The sequence below is a fragment of the Neovison vison genome, chromosome 4, assembly GCF_020171115.1.
Source record: "Neovison vison isolate M4711 chromosome 4, ASM_NN_V1, whole genome shotgun sequence".
NCBI classification, from domain to species: Eukaryota; Metazoa; Chordata; class Mammalia; order Carnivora; family Mustelidae; genus Neogale; species Neogale vison.
The window spans coordinates 187504060-187526500 of record NC_058094.1 but is presented as its reverse complement, the minus strand read 5'-3'; the positions used below and the strand labels follow the sequence as shown (position 1 = coordinate 187526500).

The 22441-nt window shown below is 37.3% G+C and overlaps 1 protein-coding gene across 2 annotated transcripts in view; it reads right to left on the bottom strand.

Moving 5' to 3' along the window:
- BBS9 (Bardet-Biedl syndrome 9) overlaps positions 1 to 22400 on the bottom strand; it is a 461843-nt gene extending 439443 nt beyond the window's left edge. For both annotated transcript variants that reach the window (XR_006384294.1, XM_044246344.1), the window contains exons 1-3: positions 21756 to 22400; positions 8667 to 8787; positions 1384 to 1534 (exon numbers count right to left, since the gene is read on the bottom strand). Coding sequence is in view for 1 of the 2 variants with exons in the window: in XM_044246344.1 (XP_044102279.1) it covers positions 1384 to 1534; positions 8667 to 8778 (263 nt within the window). In the remaining variant the exon portion in view is untranslated. The remainder of the gene's footprint in view (positions 1 to 1383; positions 1535 to 8666; positions 8788 to 21755) is intronic.
- Between the last annotated feature and the right edge of the window lie 41 nt (positions 22401 to 22441).

Here is a 22441-nt window from a genome sequence, read left to right as displayed (position 1 = left end):
GATTGGGGTCCTGACTATGCTCCTTGGTATCTGTGTAATCATTTGACCTTTCAGAGTATTAGTATTAGTCTCTCATTTACAAAATAAGAATATTGGTTAATACCTCCAAAACGTCCTTATAATGAATAGAAGTACTCACTATCCATTCTACTACAAAAGAAATGCAAATATATATACAACTGTCACATACTCAATACTGACTTCAAAAAATAATTATTGCCCTGTATGCTCAAAACAATTGTTCTATCATGCACAGGAAAAGAATAAATGTCATGGAAAGATAACAGAGTATGGAGTCAGACAGACCCGGGTCTGAATCCTGGCTGTGTGACCTAAAGCTCTGAGCTCTAGCTAGTTTCCTTATCCTTTTGTTTTTAATAATTTTTTATTTTTTTATTAACATATAATGTATTATTAGCCCCAGGGGTACAGGTCTGTGAATCGCCAGGTTTACACACTTCACAGCACTCACCATAGCTAGTTTCCATATCCATAAATACAGATCACATCTTACAGATAAGATAGAGAGATTGTACTAGTTAATTAATACCAGTATAGTATCCACTCATTAATGTTAACCTCCTTCATTCCATCAAGCTATAGTAGGACACCTGGGTGGCTCAGTGGTTTAAGACACTGCCTTCAGCTCAGGTCATGATCTCAGGGTCCTGGGATTAGGTCCCACATCGGGCTCTCTGCTCAGCAGTAAGCCTGCTTCCCCCTGTCTCCCGCCTACCTCTCTCCCTCTCTCTCTTTGTCAAATAAATAAATAAATAAAATCTTTTAAATAAATAAATAAATTATACACACACACACACACACACACACACAAATAAATAAAAGATCTTTAAAATAAATAAATTAATAGATAAATAAATAAATAAATAAAGTACTTGGAAACAAAGCTCTTGTAAGAGTAAGACTTACTTTATGGATTGAGCTGATTTCTTTTAAGAAACTAAGGACCCTTCCACACCAAATAAGTACAGTAATTCATTTTAAAGCTTCAACGTTATGTGTTAAATACAATAACTGCTACTTTGTCTAATTCTTTAAACAGACATTTATATAACCTGGATAATTAGTTCTTTAGATAAGTGAATACTTTCTATTTCTTTCTTTATTTTCAACTTCTGATATGTCAGACATTTTAGGTCTGTTACTATTTTTTTTTAAAGTTCTAAATTATTCTCTTTGTGCAGGTTCCCAAATTTAAAAAAAAAAAAATATTCAGTACATGAGGAACACCCAGGTTACAATATCCAGAAAATATATTTGTCATGGATAATCCTTTCTTCACTTAAGAATCCACAAAAATGACACAATCAGGGAATGATATACTCCAGGTAAGATAAAATGTCAGAATGAAGGAGCTGTACTTACGAAACAAACTTCCCTACTTCCAATTGTAATATTGGATCTCGTAGATGAACTTCTAGAAGCAAATCTTCAGCTTGAGCACCATCTCCTGTTTTTACAGGATGGGGGTTAAAGATTCTCAGGTATCCCATAAAGCTACCCACAATTATTTTATCTGCAGAGAGAGGTTTTTAAAAGATATAAGAGGAAACAAACATTAGCAACAAAATTTCTTTGGAAATAAACTTTTTAATGTTTAAAAGAAAAATCTAAAAATGAAAACAAACCAAAAAAAATTAATTAATTAAAATTAAACCAATTGAGTCTTGCTTCATATACCAAGCCCAATCTGCCAGCAGATAATATAACTAAAAACTTTTTTTTTTAAGATTTTATTTATTTATTTGACAAGGAGCAAGAGAGATCACAAGTAGCCAGAGAGGCAGGCAGAGGGAGAAGGAGAAGCAGGCTCCCCACTGAGCGGAGAGCCCAATGCAGGGCTCGATCCCAGGATCCTAGGATCATGAGCCGAGCTGAAGGCAGAGTCTTTTTTTCTTTTTTTTTTTTTTTTATAGGTTTTATTTATTTATTTGACAGAGAGAGATTACAAGTAGGCAGAGAGGCAGGCAGAGAGAGAGGAGGAAGCAGGCTCCCTGCTGAGCAGAGAGCCTGAAGCGGGACTTGATCCCAGGACCCTGAGATCATGACCTGAGCCGAAGGCAGAGGCTTTAACCCACTGAGCCACCCAGGCGCCCTGAAGGCAGAGTCTTAACCCACTGAGCCACCCAAGCGGCCCAAAACAACTTTTTTTAATATCATCAATTTTCAAGCATACTAATATATTATGTGTTTTACCTAAGCTTTGCTTTGGTGTCAGTAGTTATAATTTAACTCAGTCAAAGCAAGTCCTTTTACAAAAGACTAATATAAGATTGTACACTGATTTCTTCATAGAGTGTCAACTCTGCAGCTGTTGAAATCATTGTATTAAAAAGAATTCTGAGCCCTCACTAGTAGAATGCTCTGATGAACAGTGTCTGTACTTGGACACAAAAGGGAGAAATGGTAACATACGTGTTGTGGGCTGAATTATGTCTCCCCATCTCTCCCCACCCCTGCCAAAAAAAAAAAAAAAGTATGTTGAAATCCTAACCCCTAGTACCATGATTTTATTTGGAAATAGAGTCTTCACAGATGTAATCAAGTTAAGATGAGGTCACACTCAATCAGGTATGCAATAAATCTCTGTTCTAAAAAGAGAAAGCAGGGATGGGGGAAGCGCCTGGGTGGTGCAGTCAGTTGAGTGTCCGGCTCTTAGTTTTGGCTCAGGTCATAATCTCAGGATGGTGGAATCGAGCTCCGAGTAGGGCTCTGCACTCAGTGCAGAGTCTGCTTGAGACTCTCTCTCCCTCTCCCTATGCCCCTCCTCTTGCTCTCACTCTTTCTCTCCCTAAAATAAATAAAATCTTTTTAAAAAAAAAAGAAGGAAGGAAGGAATGGAGGAAGAGAGTATAGAGGGTGGTGGGGTGGGAGAGAAGAGATCACCAGTGAAGCTATTTAAGGAGAAGATGATGATGTGGTAATGGAGACAGTGATTAGAGTGATACCTCCACAAGCCAAAGAATGCCCGGGACTACCAGAAGCTGAAAAAGGCAATGAAGGACCCTAGAGTCTTCAGGTATGGTAGGATGTCCCTGCCAACACCTTGATTTTGGACTTCTAGCCTCTAAAACTGTCAGAAAATAAATTTCTATTGCTTTAAGCCACTCAATTCATAGAACTTGGTTATGGCGGTCCTAGGAAACTAATACTTTAGGTGTCAGTTTTGAAATTGTTCAAAAGGAGTTCTACATACTTATTTACTGAGAGCTTATCATGTGCCAAGCAATGGCCTATGTAATTTTTATGTATTAACTCATTAAATCCTCATAATAACCATATGAGAGAGATATTATTCTGGGAATTTCAATCCTGAATAGCAATACCAGGAATCTGCTGCTAGATGATCAAATGGCACTCCCACAAGTTCTATACAGTCTCTAGAACCATGCTGTTCCCATCCCACTACTAAGGTTTGGCCAATTCAACTCTTCCTGCATTTGAGAGATCTATGTCACTCTTACTCCAAACAAAATATATTTATTATAGTTGTTTCCTAACTTGTGACAATAAAAAAAAAAAATTGGGAAAAAAAATTGGGAAGAAACTGGCAGCAGAGAATAAACTGAGAATAAACAGAGAATAAACTGCATTACCAGTTCCTGTGGGGATATTTGGAATTGGTTCTTGAGCTGAGTTGGGATACAACGCAGTAAGACTCTAGGCAGGGTTAAATAACATCGTACACAGTGACAGAACAGTTAATCAAGTGAACACCTCCAGGTATCTGGGACCTGTGCCCATTGCCAGTGACACTCTGGTGGACTGGAGAGCTGCTGTCCTAGGCCAACAGAACAGGAAGAAGGAATGCCAAACCATATCTAAAATGGCTTTTCTAAGAGCACTGCATAATTTAAAATAAGAGAATAAGTTTAAACCTCAAAATTTCCATCTCAGGGTAAAGAACAAGATTCAGGGTCCTTGGGACTTTGCAGAAAGAATTTCTTTCTTCTTATATCACTGAGGCTTAACCACTAAGAATCTAATTCAGGGACTGATTCCGTAGGTTTTAAATTATAGTAACAAATGACAATTTAATCCCTAGAAACAAAATGTGTAGGTCTGAGTATTAAAATGGCAGGACTTTTATAGTAACCAGAGCTCAGGTAACAGTCTAATTCTCACAGACATTAAGCTATGATTAATGGGATCCCCAGGAATGAAATGAACAGGCAATTCATTGAGACCCTTTTTTTCCCAATGGTTTATTTATTTATTTATTTTGTTAGAGTAGCATTCGATTGTAAGAAGGTCCTATGTTTATAGGTTTTTTTCAAACCTATAACCAAAAACATATGGGTCTCTGAAAAAGACTAACTCAAGCCAACCATATAGACGGTTATGGTATCTCACCCATTTCCACACTGAAGTCAGTTTACAGACTCAGAGTCCCTTGAATAAAGACAACACAATATAGATGCTATAACACCACACATGCCTAATATACATTTTCCTCAGATCTTTCCCACAGGACAAGTAGTCATTTACCCAGGTACACTGAGGAAAGGGAAACACCCAAACTTTGTGAGAATACTGAATATTGGCTCTGAGTTACTACTAATTCTGGAACCCTAGAAATAGACATTTTTTGATCATTATGGAGACTCAGTGACAAATGAATTTTTTTACTTAGTTTATCCAGTAGAGAGCAAAACTAGCCTATGATTTCTCACCTAGTTTCTGAGAGTTTAAAGGAAATGTATTTTCACAGAAAATAGTAGAACATCCTTTTGGTTCCCTAACATGGACATGAAGGATATTATATGGGGAAAGATATATGGAAACCAATGGGACTCTATCTCCCCATCAAGGAGAAAATCAAAATAAATACCACAGGTAGGGTGCCTGGGTGGTTCAGTTGGTTAAGCATCCAACTGATGCTTAACATGTTGTAAGTTGTAACTTGGTTGTAGCTCAGGTCTTGATCTCCTGGTTGTGAGTTCAAGCCCCATGTTGGGCTCCACACTGGGCAGGGAGCCTACATACATACATACATACCACTTCTAGGTCTGATTTTGGGTAGTTCTCAAAATTCAATGCCAGGGGCGCCTGGGTGGCTCAGTGGGTTAAGCCGCTGCCTTCAGCTCAGGTCATGATCTCAGAGTCCTGGGATCGAGTCCTGCATCGGGCTCTCTGCTCAGCAGGGAGCCTGCTTCCCTCTCTCTCTCTCTGCCTGCCTCTCTGTCTACTTGTGATTTCTCTCTGTCAAATAAATAAAATCTTTAAAAAAAAAAATTCAATGCCAAAAAAGTTCAATATGCATATGCGGTCATTCTTACCACATACCTGCTTAATAACCAAAACTGTCAATATAGAGAAGTTAGGGTTGATCAATATAACTTAAAGAATAACCCCAAATTCTTCTATTATTTCACATCTTGTCTTTCTTGAAGCCAACTAATAAAACCCTGCTTGATACAGTTCTAGATCTTAATAATGCATTTTCTCCTTTCTAATACCAACAGAAACAGTTTGTTTTTACTGGACAGGAATAGGCATATATCTTTATATGTACTGCCACAATCCAAACTGCAGGAACCAGGACTACCTCAACATTGTCTCATAAGAGCCAAAGGAGGCTGAAAGAAATATGCGTGAAACCCAGGGATCTCCAAGGACCCTTCCCCAAAATGTCTGGATCAGTAGTAAATGAAGCTACTATATTCCTTTTTAGGCAAGCATTAATGTTCTAGATCCCTCAGGAATACTCACCTAGACCGATTCTCTGATCCCTCCATCTCTACTCAAGACCAAGAGCCCTAACCAGATGGAAGGTAGGTGAAGTAAAAAAAAAAAAAGAAAGAAAGAAAGAAAGAAAGTAGCATAGTATACAGCCCAATAACCAGATACAAAACAGAAGGTATCCCCCCGATATGATTTCTTTAAGTTACCATATAATTTTTTCCATTTGATAATCTTAATCTTAAAATTTTTCCTTCTCTTCCTCAACTATTACATATGAGTTTGAACACAGATTGTACATACAACTTAGTCTAGTGGCAACAGAATATTGGAACGTGATCATGACTAAATTACAAGGAAAAGGGATATCACCCAAAGACCCTGGACTTGCAGAGCCGGGCCTTCCTGAAAGTGCCTCTGAAGCTGTAGGTGCACATTGTTCTTTACCACTGCGGAGGGGGTAAGAGCACATGCTTGTGCAGCTGTACAAGGGACAGCTGCCCCACGTGAGGCATAAATGCTGAATAGCTAAAAGATAAATTTATTAGCTATTTTTCAGTCAGCTTTAAGTGTTTCCCACTTAGGATTCTTCTAGCAAACTCTCCTCAGGCTACAAGCTGGCATGGAATCTAAACTGGACCACTCAGACTCTCCCACCCACCCCCACTTCTTACTATTTCTCCCACGAATCTGAATCTTGAGAACGAGAAAGTAAGTACAGCTTTAAATGCATGGTGTCTAATTTCAACTGGGATCTCAAGATTAGCAAGGAATCCTTCTACATATCAAGTTGGCTTTGCCTAAAACAATTTCAAGATGCTTAATACCATCTTTTCATTCTGATCACTCCAAATGACCTGCAAATTTCTCTTCTTCTGTACTCATTCTTACCCTTTCGCCTTCTGTCGCAGTGAAAGAAAAGTTCTCACACCTTCCATATGCACACCTGATCCCATCTCTGTCACTCTCGATCCCTACTCTTTTTTTTTTTTTTTTTAAGATTCCATCTTTAAATAATCCCTACACCCAACATGGCGGTCAAACTACAATCCTAGGATTAAGAGTCACATATTCCACCGGCCAAGTCAATCAAATGCCCCATCCCTGCTTTAATACATCCTCTCTGCTATATATTGAATTTTTCCCACTTCCCTTCATAGCTAAGTTTCTTTAAGGGGCCATAAACACTCAGTCTTCCCCACCTCTATTCCTTCACTGACTGCAAATCTAGATTTTGTTACCATTGTGCCCACTCATTCACCCTCATGGAGAACACAAATTATATTGGCAAAGAAGAATGGGAGGTACTAAGCTGTACTGAGCACCTGAATTAATTCTAAGGAAAATCTGGGTTCTGTCCTTCCACTAATAGGAGATGGTAAGGTCTTATACGCAGAGGATGTCCTGAGAGGTTCCTCAAAGACTATCAACCTTGTCTCCTGCCTGTTTGTTGACACTAAAATAAAATAAAATAAAATAAATTCCTTTATTATTTGGCAATACAGAATACTCAGGCTACAAAAATATATGCCAAAGAGAACAATTTCAAACCCATGTCCAAACTAACAAAAGATCAAGTTTGTTGGAAACTCCTGATTGATTGTCTGAATAGCGTGCCATTCACTCATCATTTCTATTAGAGCTCTTCACTGGGGTGCCAGAAGTGGGTTATCAGTTACCAGTGTGCTTCCTCCCAATTTGTGGCCAGCTGTGAGAAGTTTCCTCTATTTTCCCAAGGTTACTATACAAAAATCATTTCATGTGTGTGTCCCACATAGAAAAAAAAATTCCTATCATTTCTCAAAGCTTGGACTACCAGTATCATCATATTCTGGGATGATTGTTATATATGAAGTTTTTCTATCTTAGATATATAGCTCCTATAAGGTCATATTTGCTGGTAGGTAGATTGGAAGGCTGGGCTTTTGTGTCTGCAATTTTTGATAAGCTCCAAAGTTGAGTGGTGACATAGTACAGTTTAAGGATAATTCTCATTGATCTTATAGGACGGGAGATAAATGAGAGTAGTTTGGGACATGCTCTATTTGAGATAGGACTGTCTAGTAGGCAGAATAGAGGTAGTGATTTAAAAAAAAAAAATTTATTAACAATTTTTTTCTTTTTTTTTAGAAATAGAGTATGCATGTAGTGCAGGGTTGGGGTAGAGGGAGAGGGAGAAAGAGAATCTTAAGCAGGCTCCAGGCCTAACACAGAGCCCAATGCAGGGCTCTATCTCATGACTGAGATCTTGAACTGAGTCAGAATCAAAAGTCAGATGCTTAACCGAGTGAGGCACCCAGGTGCCCCAGTGGTAGTGATTTTGAAGTGAGCCATATACTGGTTGTATTTGAAGCCCTGAGAATGTGTGAAAATGCACAGGGAAGAAGGTGGAATAAGATGGAAAGAATCTTAGGACCATAACCTGAAGAATACAAGCATTGAAGGGGGAGGTTTTTCATAATATGAAAATGAAAATGAAAGCAATGATTTAATAATTGTTTTCTACCAACAAATAGAGCTAGAATAATTTTTCCATTCTGATATGAATGGCTTTCAAATTCAAATTTTAAATGTATAATTTTCCTTGAAAATAATTTCTTAAAAAACTTCAAAATTAAAAATATTTTAGTAGCTCTACCTAATTTTGCAAAAAAATGAAAAGTTTTATAACAAATGAAAACAAATTAAATATTGCCTTTTAATATTTTTTCAGTTCCAAATCACATGACAGAATCAACACAAACCAGAAAAACACAAAGAGCAAAACAGAAGAACTGTATTTATCAGCCTGCTACCTCCTGAATATTACAAGGGCAACTACCTTCAAAATTAGGGCATAATTATGACAGTTCACTTAAGTTGTGTAAGTATACTTTAAAATGTATAAGTATACTTTTAAAAATGAAGTCATTTTTATTTTTCTCAGTAAAGCTTTGCTCCAAGATGCATAATCATAAGTTGCTTACCTTGTCCATTTCCAGTATTGTCAACATCACCCAAACACAAACAGCCTTGATCAAATTCTTCTTTTTCTCCCAGAACAGTAGACCACCAATTACGGGCTTTAAATAAAGACATTTTTGTTCACTAGAAAAAGAAAACATTTATTTATAGTAAAAATCTACCTCACACCAAGAATTTTAAATTAATTATCTCTTAAAGCATAGCAAATTAAACTTGGACAATGTTAAAAAACATTTCTGAATTTAATTTTTTTATATTTTGCAGAAATATGTGAAACCACAAATCCAAACAGCTGAAGACATAATCAGATGTTTTGCAACACCATTAAAGAGTCAGTCTGAAAAATTTTATACATAAATGTTGGGTCAGTTCTCTTTTCTGGAACATTTGGTAGAGAATGACATGAAGTATCAAAAAACTTATTTGGAGGCAAGCTTCAAATTCTAACAGCACTAGTTAGTACATAACTCCTTAGCAAAATACCTAATTTTCCTTCATTTTGGTCATTGGAAAAACCATAGCATCTCTTGTCACAATGAACTGCTGAGAAGAACAAATGAAATCAAATGACTAACACTGAGCTGGTACATTATAGGTACTCAAAAAGCATTCGCACGCTTTCCCCATTCTATTCGTAGAAAGGCAAAGCAGAAGAGGGAAATTCACCCTAAAAAATAACAAGTAAAACTGAGTGTGGATGTATTTATACCACTATATCACTAAGCACCCACAAAACCTCTCTCTGCTTTGATTCCTCATCTAGAATGAGGATATACCAGCAACATCTACTATTGAATTACTAATATAGTAAACGTGAAAACCCACTGAACCTCTTGATTTACAAAACAAATATCCCACACCCTGGGATTCTACAGAGTTCATTTATTCAACATAAATGAGCCTTTCCTTCCTGCTACACTGATTTAAATAAATGTTGGGAAATGCAGTCAATATTCCTTATTCAAAGACATCCCATTCTATATGGTTGAGGCAAACACTGAATTAGCAAATACTGTACTACTATTCGTAGGGGAAATAGAAAAAGTTGGGCTCTTGTGAACCTCCAGTTACAATACTTTCATGAATGATTCAATACATAACTTTGTTTTTTGTGAGTCACTGTTTAAAGATACTTTAATATACTATTAATTCACGAACATTCAACTCAACAGTCAACAACACTATAACTCATACCTGAAGGAAGCTTATCTGATACATACATTTTCTCTATAAGGTACGTGGCAACCTTCTCACACTTAGGAACATTAAAACCCTTCATTATTATATTTGGGGATCTTTTTAAGCAACAAAAATTAAAACAAACAAGATGAACCATGAGAGACTATGGACTCTGAAAAACAATCTGAGGGGTTTGAAGTGGCGGGGGGGTGGGAGGTTGGGGTACCAGGTGGTGGGTATTATAGAGGGCACATCTTGCATGGAGCACTGGGTGTGGTGAAAAAATAATGAATACTGTTTTTCTGAAAATAAATAAATTGGAAAAAGAAAAAAAAATTAAAACAAACAAATAAATAAACCCAAACCACAGATATGTGGAAAACATGACACTAAGCAGGCCCTGAAAAGGACTCTTGTTTATAGTGTAAGAGCTGAAACAAGTAGGCAGTTCCTATGGTTGATATCTGCTGGGAATAAGCGATTCAAATTTTTGCCACTCTGTGCACGACCACAAATCACCCAAAAGCACCATGAGTATTGATTTTGGTATTACAAATAAATTTTAGCAAATAGGTAAACTCACAAATAGGTAATCTGCAAACAATGAGGATCAACTATACATTAAAAAAAAATCTAAATCAATCTTCTTAAAGCAGGCCTTCCACATAGGCTAATCACAGAAAGCAAGACCACTTGCTTTCATTAAGTTTGCCAAGGAACTAGCTGAGAATCATGTGGTAGTGAAAAGTGCAGACTCTGGAGAAGGATTAGTGCAAACCTGAATCCAAGTTCCATACAAATCATTAAATCAGTGGAGGGTTACTAAAAGTTACCAAACCTCTCTATACTTCAGTTTCCTCATCTATAAAATAAAGAAAGATGTTGTGAGGAATAAGAACACAGTAGAAATAATCTATGGAATGGAAGAAAATATCTGCAAATTACATATCATAAAGGGTTAACATACACAATACATAAAGGACCCAGACCATACACATTAACAAAAAAAAAATTTTTTTTTAATGGGCAAAGGACATTTCACCAAAGATATACAAATGGCCATAAAGCATGTGAAACAATGTTCAACATCACTAATTATTAGGGAAACGCAAATCACAAACACAATGAAATACCACCTCACACCCACTAGGACAGCTACAACAACAACAACAACCCCCCCCCCAAAAAAAAAAACTATAAAAAGACAAGTGTTGGCAAGGATGGAATGTAATTGGAACCCTAGTGCACTGTTGGTGAAAATCTAAAAGACTGTAACCACTATGGAAACTCTATGGTGGTTCCTTAAAAAATTAAAAATATAAATTACCAGGACTACTGGTTGGCTCAGTCAGTTAAGCATCCGACTGTTGATTCCAGCTCAGGTCATGATCTCAGGGATGTGAGATCGAGTCCTTTGCTGTACTCCATGCTGGGCATGGGACCTGCTTAAGATTCTCGCTCTCCCTCTCCTCCACCCCTCTTCCCTGCTTTCTCTCCCTCTAAAATAAAATAAAATAACTAACAAACAAATAAATAAATAAAAATATAAATTACCATATGATCCACCCATTCCACTTCTGGGTATCTATTCAACAGAAATGAAAACAAGAATTCAAAGAGATATTTGTACTCCCATGTTCATAGCAGCATTATTCACAATATCTGAAAGGTAGAGGCAAACCAAGTGTCCATCAATGAATGACTGAATAAACAAAATGTGGTATATATATACAATGGAATATCTTAAAAAGGAAGGAAACTCTGACCTATGCAACAACATGGATAAACCTTGAGAACATTATGTTAAGTGAAATACACCAGTCACAAAAACAAATATGAAGTATATGAAGTATCCACTTATATGAAGTATCTAGAGTAACCAAATTCATAGAGAGTAGAGTGGTGTTTGCCACATTTGGGGTGAGAAAGAAGTGGGGAGCTTTTATTTATTGGGTATAGAGATTCAGTTTTGTAAGGTGAAGAGTTCTGGAGACTGGTTGCACAAAAATGTGAATGTACTTAACACTCCTGAACTGTACACTTAAAAATGGTTAAGATGGCAATTTTATGTTATGCATATTTTATCACAATTGAAAATCAAAAATAAAACTTTTAGTTTGGGAAAAAAGGAACACAGTATTATTAGCACAATACTTGTCACATATAAGCATTCAATAAACATTAGCCATTGCCACAGTTTTTACCCTTTTTATGATATATTTTTTTATAACCTACACTGAAGAAAAGAAACAAATGTACTTCAATGCGTGAATAAATAAACTATGGGAAATCCTTACCACAGATAAAACTCGGCAATTTTTTAAAGATTTTATTTATTTATTTGACAGAGAGATCACAAGTAGGCACAGATAGGCAGGCAGAGAGAAAGGGGGAAGCAGGGTCCCCACTGAGCAGAGAGCCCGATGTGGGGCTCGATCCCAGGGCCCTGAGATCATGACCAAAGCGGAAGGCAGAGACTTAACCCACTGAGCTACCCAGGTGCCCCTTGGCAATTTTTTTAAATGAAATAACAACTTGGATGGATCTCAAGGGCATTATGCTGAGGGGGGGGGCCTAATCCCAAAAGATCACATATTAAATAATCCCATTTCTATAACATTTCCAAAATGAAAAAATTAAATGGATGGAAAACAGATCAGTGATTGCCAGGGTTAAGGGGAGGGGTGACTTTAATGGGCTAGTAGAAGGAATTTCTTTGGAATAATAGAAAAGTTCTGAACCCTGATTTTGGTGGTGGTTTCATGGGATAAATTTTAATTTCTTTGAGCTATATCCCAAGAAGAAAAGTTTAAGTAATATAAAACCTAGTGAAATCTAAATAAGATATTTCTAAAATAAGATTTATAGTTTAGTTATAGTATTATACTAACATCAATTTAGTAGTTTGATAATTGTTCTGCTGCCACTGGGAAATCATTATTTTTATAATTTCTATGTGAGTATAATATTTTTTCAGATGCCAAGTTTAAAGAAATAAACAGGGAAAAAAAAAAACCCTCTATCCAAGGCCTCTCTTTCCACTAAAAAAATAATTAGATAACGGCAAAGTGTTGATGGAAGTGAAGGGGAAAAAACACAGCAGGTAAATAAGCCGATAATGAGTTTTAACACATGTGGGAGAGTTTCTGAAAAACATCTGCAACATTCGTTATTACTAATGGCATTATATAACCATACAGATTTCCAGATGACTAAACCTGGCAGCAGGTATACAAAATATGTAACAAACACTGTATTACACTTTTACTAAACTTTTTTTTATTTAAGAGGAAAGTAACAGTACTTCAAAAGTGCCATATATTTTCATTATATACTCCAGATACATATGGAAAGTTGTTACACACTATTAGAGTATCAGTATAAAGATACATAATTCTCCTGCAGCCCACAGCAGAATATTACCCAAATTCAATAGCACTCAAAGACTCACTTGGAGGACTCACAGCATTCATCATATAGTTATCATCATGGCTATGATTTATTACAGTGAAAGAATAAAAATTATAATGAAAAAAGAGAAAAGGTACATGAGGCTGGGCTGTGGGGGCGGAGGGTTGGAGTCCTGGAGGAAATCGGACACAAACTTCCAAGGTAGAAAAACTGGGCTCTGTGGTCAGAGGCCAGGGTAAAAAAAGAAAAGAAAACTGAAGAGGGGCATCCAATGATACCAAAGGAAAACCAGGAGTGTGCCTTCTGGAAGGAAATGGGGGAAAAGGTTTTCTAGAAAGAGAGTGGCCAGCTCTATGTTGCTGATATGTCATAAAGAATGAAAGCTAAGGATCAAAACTCCATTTGGAGACATAGTCAAAAATAGAAACAACAGACTAACCAACAGGTATGAGATCCTTTGTACACATTCTGCGTCAGCCAGTTTAAAAGGAATCTCAAGGAGAGAAAATAGGAAGAGATCTCAATATCCAAAGGGGTATCTTTCCCCTCATGTAAGCAGAAGAGAATCTCATAGGAAATGCCTAGAGACCATATTAAACACCCAATAATGGTTGTAGAGAAGAGTTTTTTCCATCAATGCTATTAAATAATATATAAAAAATTAAAGTGAGGGACACCTGGGTGGCTCAGTCAGTAAAGCAGCTGCCTTCGGCTCAGATCATGATCCTAGGGTCCTGGAACTGAGTTCCCCATGATCTCCCTGCTCAGAGGGGAGCCTACTTCTCCCCCTGCCTGCCACTCCCCCTGCTTGTGCTCAGTCTCTCTCTCTCTCTCTGGCAAATAAATAAACAAATCTTTTTTAAAAAAATAAAAATGACTATAAACACACATGATTGCATCAGGAAAAAAATCGCTATTATGTGAAAGTGGACTCAAAAATCTTTGTTAATGAGCAAATTTGTTCAGCTTGCTAAAATAAAAATGAAAAAACCCTCCAATATGAAAAACTAACTCTCCAACAATGTCTGTAAGTGGGAATGTTATCAAGCACTAATTCTTCAAGAACTGCAATCATAAAATTTAAGATCTATTCCTGCTGACAAAATAACACAGGCAACATTTGGTTCCTTCCTCTTTCTCCTGTTCTATCAGTTTCTCCTTAGTCACCTTCCACTTCATTAATTGCTTAAGCCCTTCTTTCCTATGTTGTTTAGCTCCTTGCTACCCAAAGTGTAGTCCATGGACCACCATCACTATCACCCAAGAGCTTATGATGCAAAACCTCAGCCCCACCTCAAACAATATCCCCAGGTGATTCTCAAATTAATAAATAAAATCTTTAAAAATTGTTCTCTTTGCACACAGCAGTTTTATTCCCAATATGCTTGTATATAACTTTTTAACTTACTCTTTAATAGTCTTACAGAGTACTTTGTTATCTACTGGAACCCTCACCAAATCTTTTGATAACATAAATATTTCTCCCATAAGCATTATGCTATACAATTTAAAATTTAAAAATTTCAGAGGATTTCACTTTCAGAATGACATATGAGAAGCTCCATGGACCCACCCTCCAGCAAAACTGGAGAAAATTATTTTTTAAAACAATCATTTAAAGTCTCTGGAAATTGTCCTAAGACTATATAGAAAATAAAGAAACAAAAAATCTACTAAAACTCAGTAAGAAAATTAAGAGTCTGTAGTATTTAAAAAAAAAAACAATGCTCACTCCTTATCTCCTCACTCCAGGCTCAAAACAAGATAGAAACTCCACTCCAGACTGGTACAGCCAAGAATAGAGGTACCCTCTCCTTACAACTCCCAGTCAGAGAATTATCTTTCCGCAAGGAGCAGGACATCAGCATTATTCACCTTGATTCCAGCTTTCTGTTGCTGACTAAAGATGAAAAAGAAAATCTAAATCAAAAAACTACCCACAAAAACAAAAATTAAAAACCACCTTATCATCTCAACTTGAGAAAAGCATCTGACAAAATAAAATCCAACACTATTCCATTATAATAATACTTAAAACACTAGGAATAAAACAGAACTTCCTCAAACTGATAACAGACATTTATGCAAAACCCATGGCTTATACCATACTTAATGATGAATGACTAGATGTTGTTTTGCTAAGATCAGACTCAAGAGTAGGGAGTCCATATTCACGACTTCTATTCAACATTGTACTGGAGGTTTTTTTTGTTTTTTTTTATAAAATCTTTTTTTTTTTTTAAGATTTTATTTATTTATTTGACAGACAGAGATCACAAGCAGACAGAGAGGCAGGCAGAGAGACGGAGAGGAGGAAGCAGGCTCCCTGCTGAGCAGAGAGCCAGATGCGGGACTCGATCCCAGGACCCTGAGATCATGACCTGAGCCGAAGGCAGCGGCTTAACCCACTGAGCCACCCAGGAACCCTGTACTGGAGGTTTTAAGTCAGGCCATTAGGTAAGAAAAAGAACTAAAAGGCTCCCAGACTGGAAAGGAAGAAGTGTAACTATCTTTACTCACAGATGACACAATCTGGTGTATAGAAAATCCTAAGAAATTTGGTGAAAAACTATTAGAGTAAATGAACAAGTTAAGTAAGATTGAAGGATAAAAAAGTATTAATACACAAAAATCAACTGGATTTCTATGTATTTGCAATGAACAATCCAAAAATTGAAACTTAAATAACAATTGCATTTACAATAACATCCAAAGGAATAAATAACTCCAGGAGTAAATTTAACAAAACAAGTATAAAGGAAATATGATGAAAACTATAAAACACAGTTGAAAGAATTAAAGATCTAAATAAAAAGGAAAATATCTCATGTCCATGAAGTTATAATATTATTAAGAACCAATACTTCCCAAATTGATCCACAGGTTCAGTGCAATCCTTATCAGATTCCCATATGGCTTCTTCGTACAAATTGACAACCTTATTTTGAAGTTGATATAGAATTGCCAGAAAGTGGGGCGCCTGAGTGGCTCAGTCAGTTAAGCATCTTGACTCTTGATTTCAGCTCAGGGCATATCAGGGTCATGAGATCCAGCCCTGTATAGGGGCTCATCACTCAGTCAAGAGTCTGCTAGAGATTCTCTCTCCTTCTTCCCCTCTCCAACACACACACTTTCTCTCTCTCTCTCAAATTAATAATTAAATAAATTTTTTAAAAAATTCCCCAAAAAAAAAAAAAAATTCCCAGCAATCAAAATAGCCAGGACAATCTTAAAAAAGAAGAACAAAGTTGGAGGATTTGGGGCGCCTGGGTGGCTCAGTGGGTTAAGCCTCTGCCTTTAGCTCAGGTCACGGTCTCAGGGTCCTGGGATGGAAAACCACATCAGGCTCTCTGCTCAGCAGGGGGCCTGCTTCCCCACCCCCCGCCTGCTGCTCTGCATACTTGTGATCTTTCTCTCTCTGTCAAATAAATAAATAAAAATCTTTAAAAAAAACCAAAGTTGGAGGATTTTCCCATTTCAAAACCTAACTACAAAACAACAGTATTCAGCATAGTATGGTACTGCATAAGGCTAGACATACAGATAAATGGAAAAGAATGAAGCATCCAGAAATAAAAAATAAAAATAAAAATAATTTTTTTTAAGATTTTAATTTATTTGACAGAGAGATCACAAGTAGGAAGAAAGGCAAGCAGAGAGAGAGGGAGAAGCAGGCTCCCTGCTCAGCAGAGAGCCAGCCCCATGCGGGGCTTGATCCCAGGACCCTGAGATCATGACCTGAGCTGAAGGCAGAGGCTTAACCTGCTGAGCCACTAGGTGCTCCCAGAAATAAGTTTATACACCTATGGTAAACTGACTTTCAACAAAGATGCTAAGACTATTCAATGAGAAATTGCAAAAAATGGTTCTTGGATAATTAGATAACAACATGAGAAAGAATGAAGTTGGACCCTTACCTCAAACCATATTAAAAAAAAAAAAAAAAACACCCAACTCAAAATGAAACAAAGACCTTTCTGTATGCTAATGTATAACTAAAACTATAAAACTCTTAGAAGACTTCTTAGAAGAAAACTTAAAAGTAAATCTTCATGATATTAGATATTGTGATAGATTCTTAAACTTGACACCAAAAGCGTAAGTCACCAAAATTTTAAACTTCAAACAACACTAAGAAAGTGAAAACAATGACTACAGAATGGGAGAAATATTGCAAATCATATCTCTGATAAAAAGACACATATCTGGGTGTGCCTGGGTAGCTCAGTCAGTTGAACATCTGCTTCAGCTCAGGTCATGATGTCAGGGTCCTGGGATTGAGCCCCACATCAGGCTCCCTGCTCAATAGGGAACCCGCTTCTCCCTCTCCCTCTCCTCCAGCTTATGCTCTCACTCTCTCTCTCACAAATAAATTTTAAAAAAAAATTTTTAAAGACACATATCTGTAACATACAAAGAACACTTATGACTCAATAATAGACAGAAACCCAGTATAAAAATGGACAAGGAATCTGAATAAATATTTCTCCAAGCCAGATATAAAAATGGCTGATTAACACAAGAAAAGATGCTCAGCACCATTAGCAAACAGGGAAATGTAAATCAAAATTACAATGAGATACCACATCATACCCACTACGATAGCTGGAATCAAAAAGTCAGATAGAAACAAGTTTGGGCAAAGATGTGGAAAAATCAACATGCTCATACACGGCTGGTGGGAATGTACAATGGTATGACCACTTTGGAAAGTGATCTGGCAACTCCTCAAACAATTAAACGGAGTAATCATATGATCCAGTAATTCTAGTTCAAGGTTGCAAGAGAAATGAGAACATATGTCCACATAAAAACTTACACATGAAAACTTATATTAGCATTATTCATACTATTCAGAAGGTAGAAATGATCCAAATATCTACCAACTGATGAATATATAAACACAATGTTGGCAGATCCATAAAATGGAATGTTATTCAGCAATAAAAAAGTACTGACATATACTACAACTTGGCTGAACCTTGAAAACATTATTCTAAGAAGCCAGTCACTAAAGACAACATATTTTATGATTCCATTTATATAAAATGTATAAAATACATCTCAAATTAAATATTGTATTACTATTACTTCAACTAAAAATAAATAAGCATACAAATAAATAAATGAAATGTATATAATAGGCAAATCCATACAGACAGAAAGTAAATTAGTGCTGCTTTGGTCCAGTGGGAAAAAAAAGGACAGGAAAGTTACAGGTAAAGGATGAGAGGAGTCTTTCTGAGGTGATGAAAATATTCTAAAATTGACTGCAATGCAATTGCACATATCTGTGAATACACAAAAGTAACACTGAACTGTACAAATTATATAGGATAAACAAGAGACATTTTTTAGCTGTGAAACTTGGACTTCCTGTTACAAAAACAAAAAAGGATGCTGAATAACAAAATATTAAATATGTATGAACTGATTTTTCATTTGGTTTAGTTAACTGCCTTGAATAAAAATAAGAAACAAGGATGTGCATTTTATCCCCTTTCATTCAATGTAGATTTCCAGGTGCTCAGGGATTTTCTGTTTTAAGTAAATGAAAAACAATAACCAAAAATAGCTATCATCTCCCTTCACTAGAAAGGAAAATAATAGCTAACACTTACTAATCATTTACTAAGTCCCAGGCAGTGTTCTAAGTGCTTTGCAAATACTCTATTTTAATCTTCAAAACAGAACTACAAAGTAAAAGGCACGTATTACTATTCAGGTATCCCTGAATACAGAGAGGTTAAAAACCCACCCAAGAGGTCACAACTAGTAAGTAATAGAAGTAGCATCTCAAAGCAGACTGTCTCCTCCAAAGTCCTAAACACCCCACAAAGACTAAAATGGTATACTCGGTTGATACTAATTGAAATCACGGCAAGTTAAAAGTGCAAGAAAGTATTTTCATACATCTAAATAAATTTTTTTAATTTTATTTATTTGAGAGAGAGAGAACATGAGGGGTGGAGAACAGAGGGACAATCAGACTCCTTGCTGAGCAGGGAGCCGCACACAGGGGTGGATCCCAGGTCCCTGGGATCATGACCTTATCTGAAGGCAGATGCTTAACCAACTGAGCCACCCAGGCACTCCCACCTAATTTAATTTTTAAAGGATGACTAGAAAACAATTATTTGTAGGTTTAAAAGGTCCATACCTATGACCACAAGTGATTGATTTCTTATGTCTCATTAGAATAAACAGAAGATAATCTCTTTATCCCCTAAACTCCAGAAATACTCTTCCACACTTAACATTTCCTTGTTTTTAATACTTACTTACATACATTATCTTTCACAGCAAAGTTTACTGAGATTTAGGGGTGCCTGGGTGGCTCAGTGGGTTAAGCCTCTGCCTTGGGCTGAGGTCATCATCTCAGGGTCCTGGGATTGAGCCATCCATCGGGCTCCCCATTCATGGGAGAGCCTGTTTCCCTCTCTCTCTCTCTACCTACCTCACTGCCTACTTGTGATCTCTCTCTCCATCAAAAAAAATTAATAAAATCTTTAAAAATAAATTTACTGAGATTTACTCTTCATTTAAGATATGGATGTTTTAACACCCCATTGGCCTAGTCCTACAACATAGAAGGATGACTAGAAGAATAGCTGCAACAAAGATTACCCCAAGAATCCTATGGAAAGAAAATATGGGGGCACCTGGGTTGCTCAGACTGTTAAGCATCCAATCTTGACTTGAGCTCAGGTCATGATCTCAGGGTTGTGAGATTGAACCCTGAGTTTGGTTCCACACTGGGCGCAGAAACTGCTTAAAATTATTTCTTTTTCTCTTTCTCTCTCTCCCCACCCCTTCACCCCTCCTCTTCTCTCTCCCTTTCAAAAAAAGAGAGAGAGAGAGAGAGAATATGTGGATTAGAAGGCAGATGCCCCAGGTGCCCCAAGAATGCTGCTTTTGAAGACAATATTATAAGTAATCAGTATTAAAATTTTCAACAAAAGAGCATAGGAGAGGGAGTTAAACATATCTGGGTTCCCTTTTCCATTCCATTCGTCAGAAGAGTGACTTTAAACAAGTCCCTCACCTTCTAATCTCCTAATTGTTCTGGGGGGTGGTAAGATAAATAGCCTAACACATGTAACTGCTTAACCATAGGATGTACTCAATTTAAGGGTCAAATAAATGTCATTAGTAACTTAGTAGTAGTAATAGAAGTGGTGGTGGTGAAATGTACTCTGAACCATGCCAGTCTGAACTTCTGGATTGAATGTTTAAACGGGACATTTTTTTTTAAATGACATGGGCACCTGGGTAGCTCAGTAGGTTAAGCCTCTGGCTTCGGCTCAGGTCATGATCTCAGGGTCCTGGGATCGAGGACCACATCAGGCTCTCTGCTCAGCGGGGAGCCTGCATCCCTTCCTCTCTCTCTCTACTTGCCTCTCTGCCTACTTATGATCTCTACCTGTCAAATAAATAAATAAAATCTTTTTTAAAATATTTAAAAATTTTAAATGACAGTAATCTTTCACTGAAATGATAATTGACAGGGATGTTTTATAATAACATCATGTATTTCAATAATTTTTTGTTTCAATAATTTTTGAGAAATATTTGCAAGTCTTTATTCTGAGGGATGAGACTTGCTAGATACATCAAAACATGTAACATTAACAACTACTATATACTATGATATAGGATTTTTTCCCCTTCAATAAATGTTTCCACCAAGAACTTGTACCAAAAATATAAGTATGTGGATGTACTTTAAGAACAATTACACACAATTCCAGAAAACGAAAAATTCCTTGAACTCAATTTATAAATTATTTGCAAGTTTTTAAAGTTCTCTAAATAAGGATTTAGTCTATTCACACACAAACACACACACACAAAAATCCCTGTAATTATTCTCTTTACATATTTCTAACAACTTTAGTTACGACCCATAGTTTTCCTCCTAGCATCTTCAAGTTGTGTAGGTGTGTGAGGTGGTTTCATGTTTAAAGTAAAAGTGAGGCGGCAAAAAAAACAAAACAAAAACTATTAATTTCTCCAGGAAATTGAAGTCAATTGTAGGATTTAATTAGGGAAAGGAAATGCTGATAAAAATCAGCTCAGTGTATCTAAACTGCTGTGGTCTGCAATATAGAGAGAGAAGGAGAAGCAATAATCCTATTACAAGAATTAGAGGGTATTAGCGCATGCATCCTACTGCAGTCACAGGCTGAGAATTGCTTTGACCATTGGCTCACAAGACCTGTTGAAGTGTCATGGGAAGAGGATGCTAGTGCACCACGTGACATTCCTGAATGAAATCTTGAAAAAAATGTATCAGCCTTTCTCAAAATGTTCACAAGATTTTCACACTTTGTGCTCCTCGTTGCGTTTTATTTTTAATGCAGACATCATTCCTAAGAAACGTATCACCCAATATATCCCCCCAAACCATTCCATGGCATCAGCGGATCGATCTTGCCTACAAAACAAAACACAGAAAGGGCATTTACGCTCCCAGTGTTTAATTTCGGACATAGTCTTACCTGATGCTGAATCAGGTGGGTCCTGCCCCACCTTTCCTCGAACTCTCCGGAGATTTCCCTTGAAGAACGCCTGCCAGGGTCCCAGGGCTGAAACGACGAGAGCAAGAATGGAGGGTGCAGAGCAAAGCAACCCCTCGCTTCACTACTCCCTGTCGTTCTCCTGCTCCAACTTGTTCCACGTCCCAGACGGAGAGAAAGAGGCTCACCAGGGAGCACCACCAACCCCACAAAGTTGGAGCGACACCCACAAGGAGTAAACCTGCATCCTTTCTGTGTCAACCCCGTAGACACGCAGGGGAAACGGCATCAATCCCTTGGAAGAGACCACGCAGGCCACAACAACGGCAAGTCCTGCTTCTCACAAAGAGGAGGAAATGGTGAGGGAGGCAATCAGTGGGATGTAGCAGACAGAGGACAGCAACGGCGGAAGAGACAACTCCCCACTCCCGCCTAACTCCAAGCCGTCTTCGCCCTGTTGTCATAGCACTTTACAACGAACGCCGCTGCGCAAGTCAGTCAGCCGAGCTCCGACGCCTTCTGGGGATTGTAGTCCAGAGCGGCTGAGAAGGGTGGAAGGCGGAAGACTTTTCCTGCTTCGGTCCGGTCGGGATCAGATTTCTAAAGGAGAGGGCTGGAGCAACCATTCCCTGGTCCTCATTAGCACAGAGATAATGAATACCATTCCC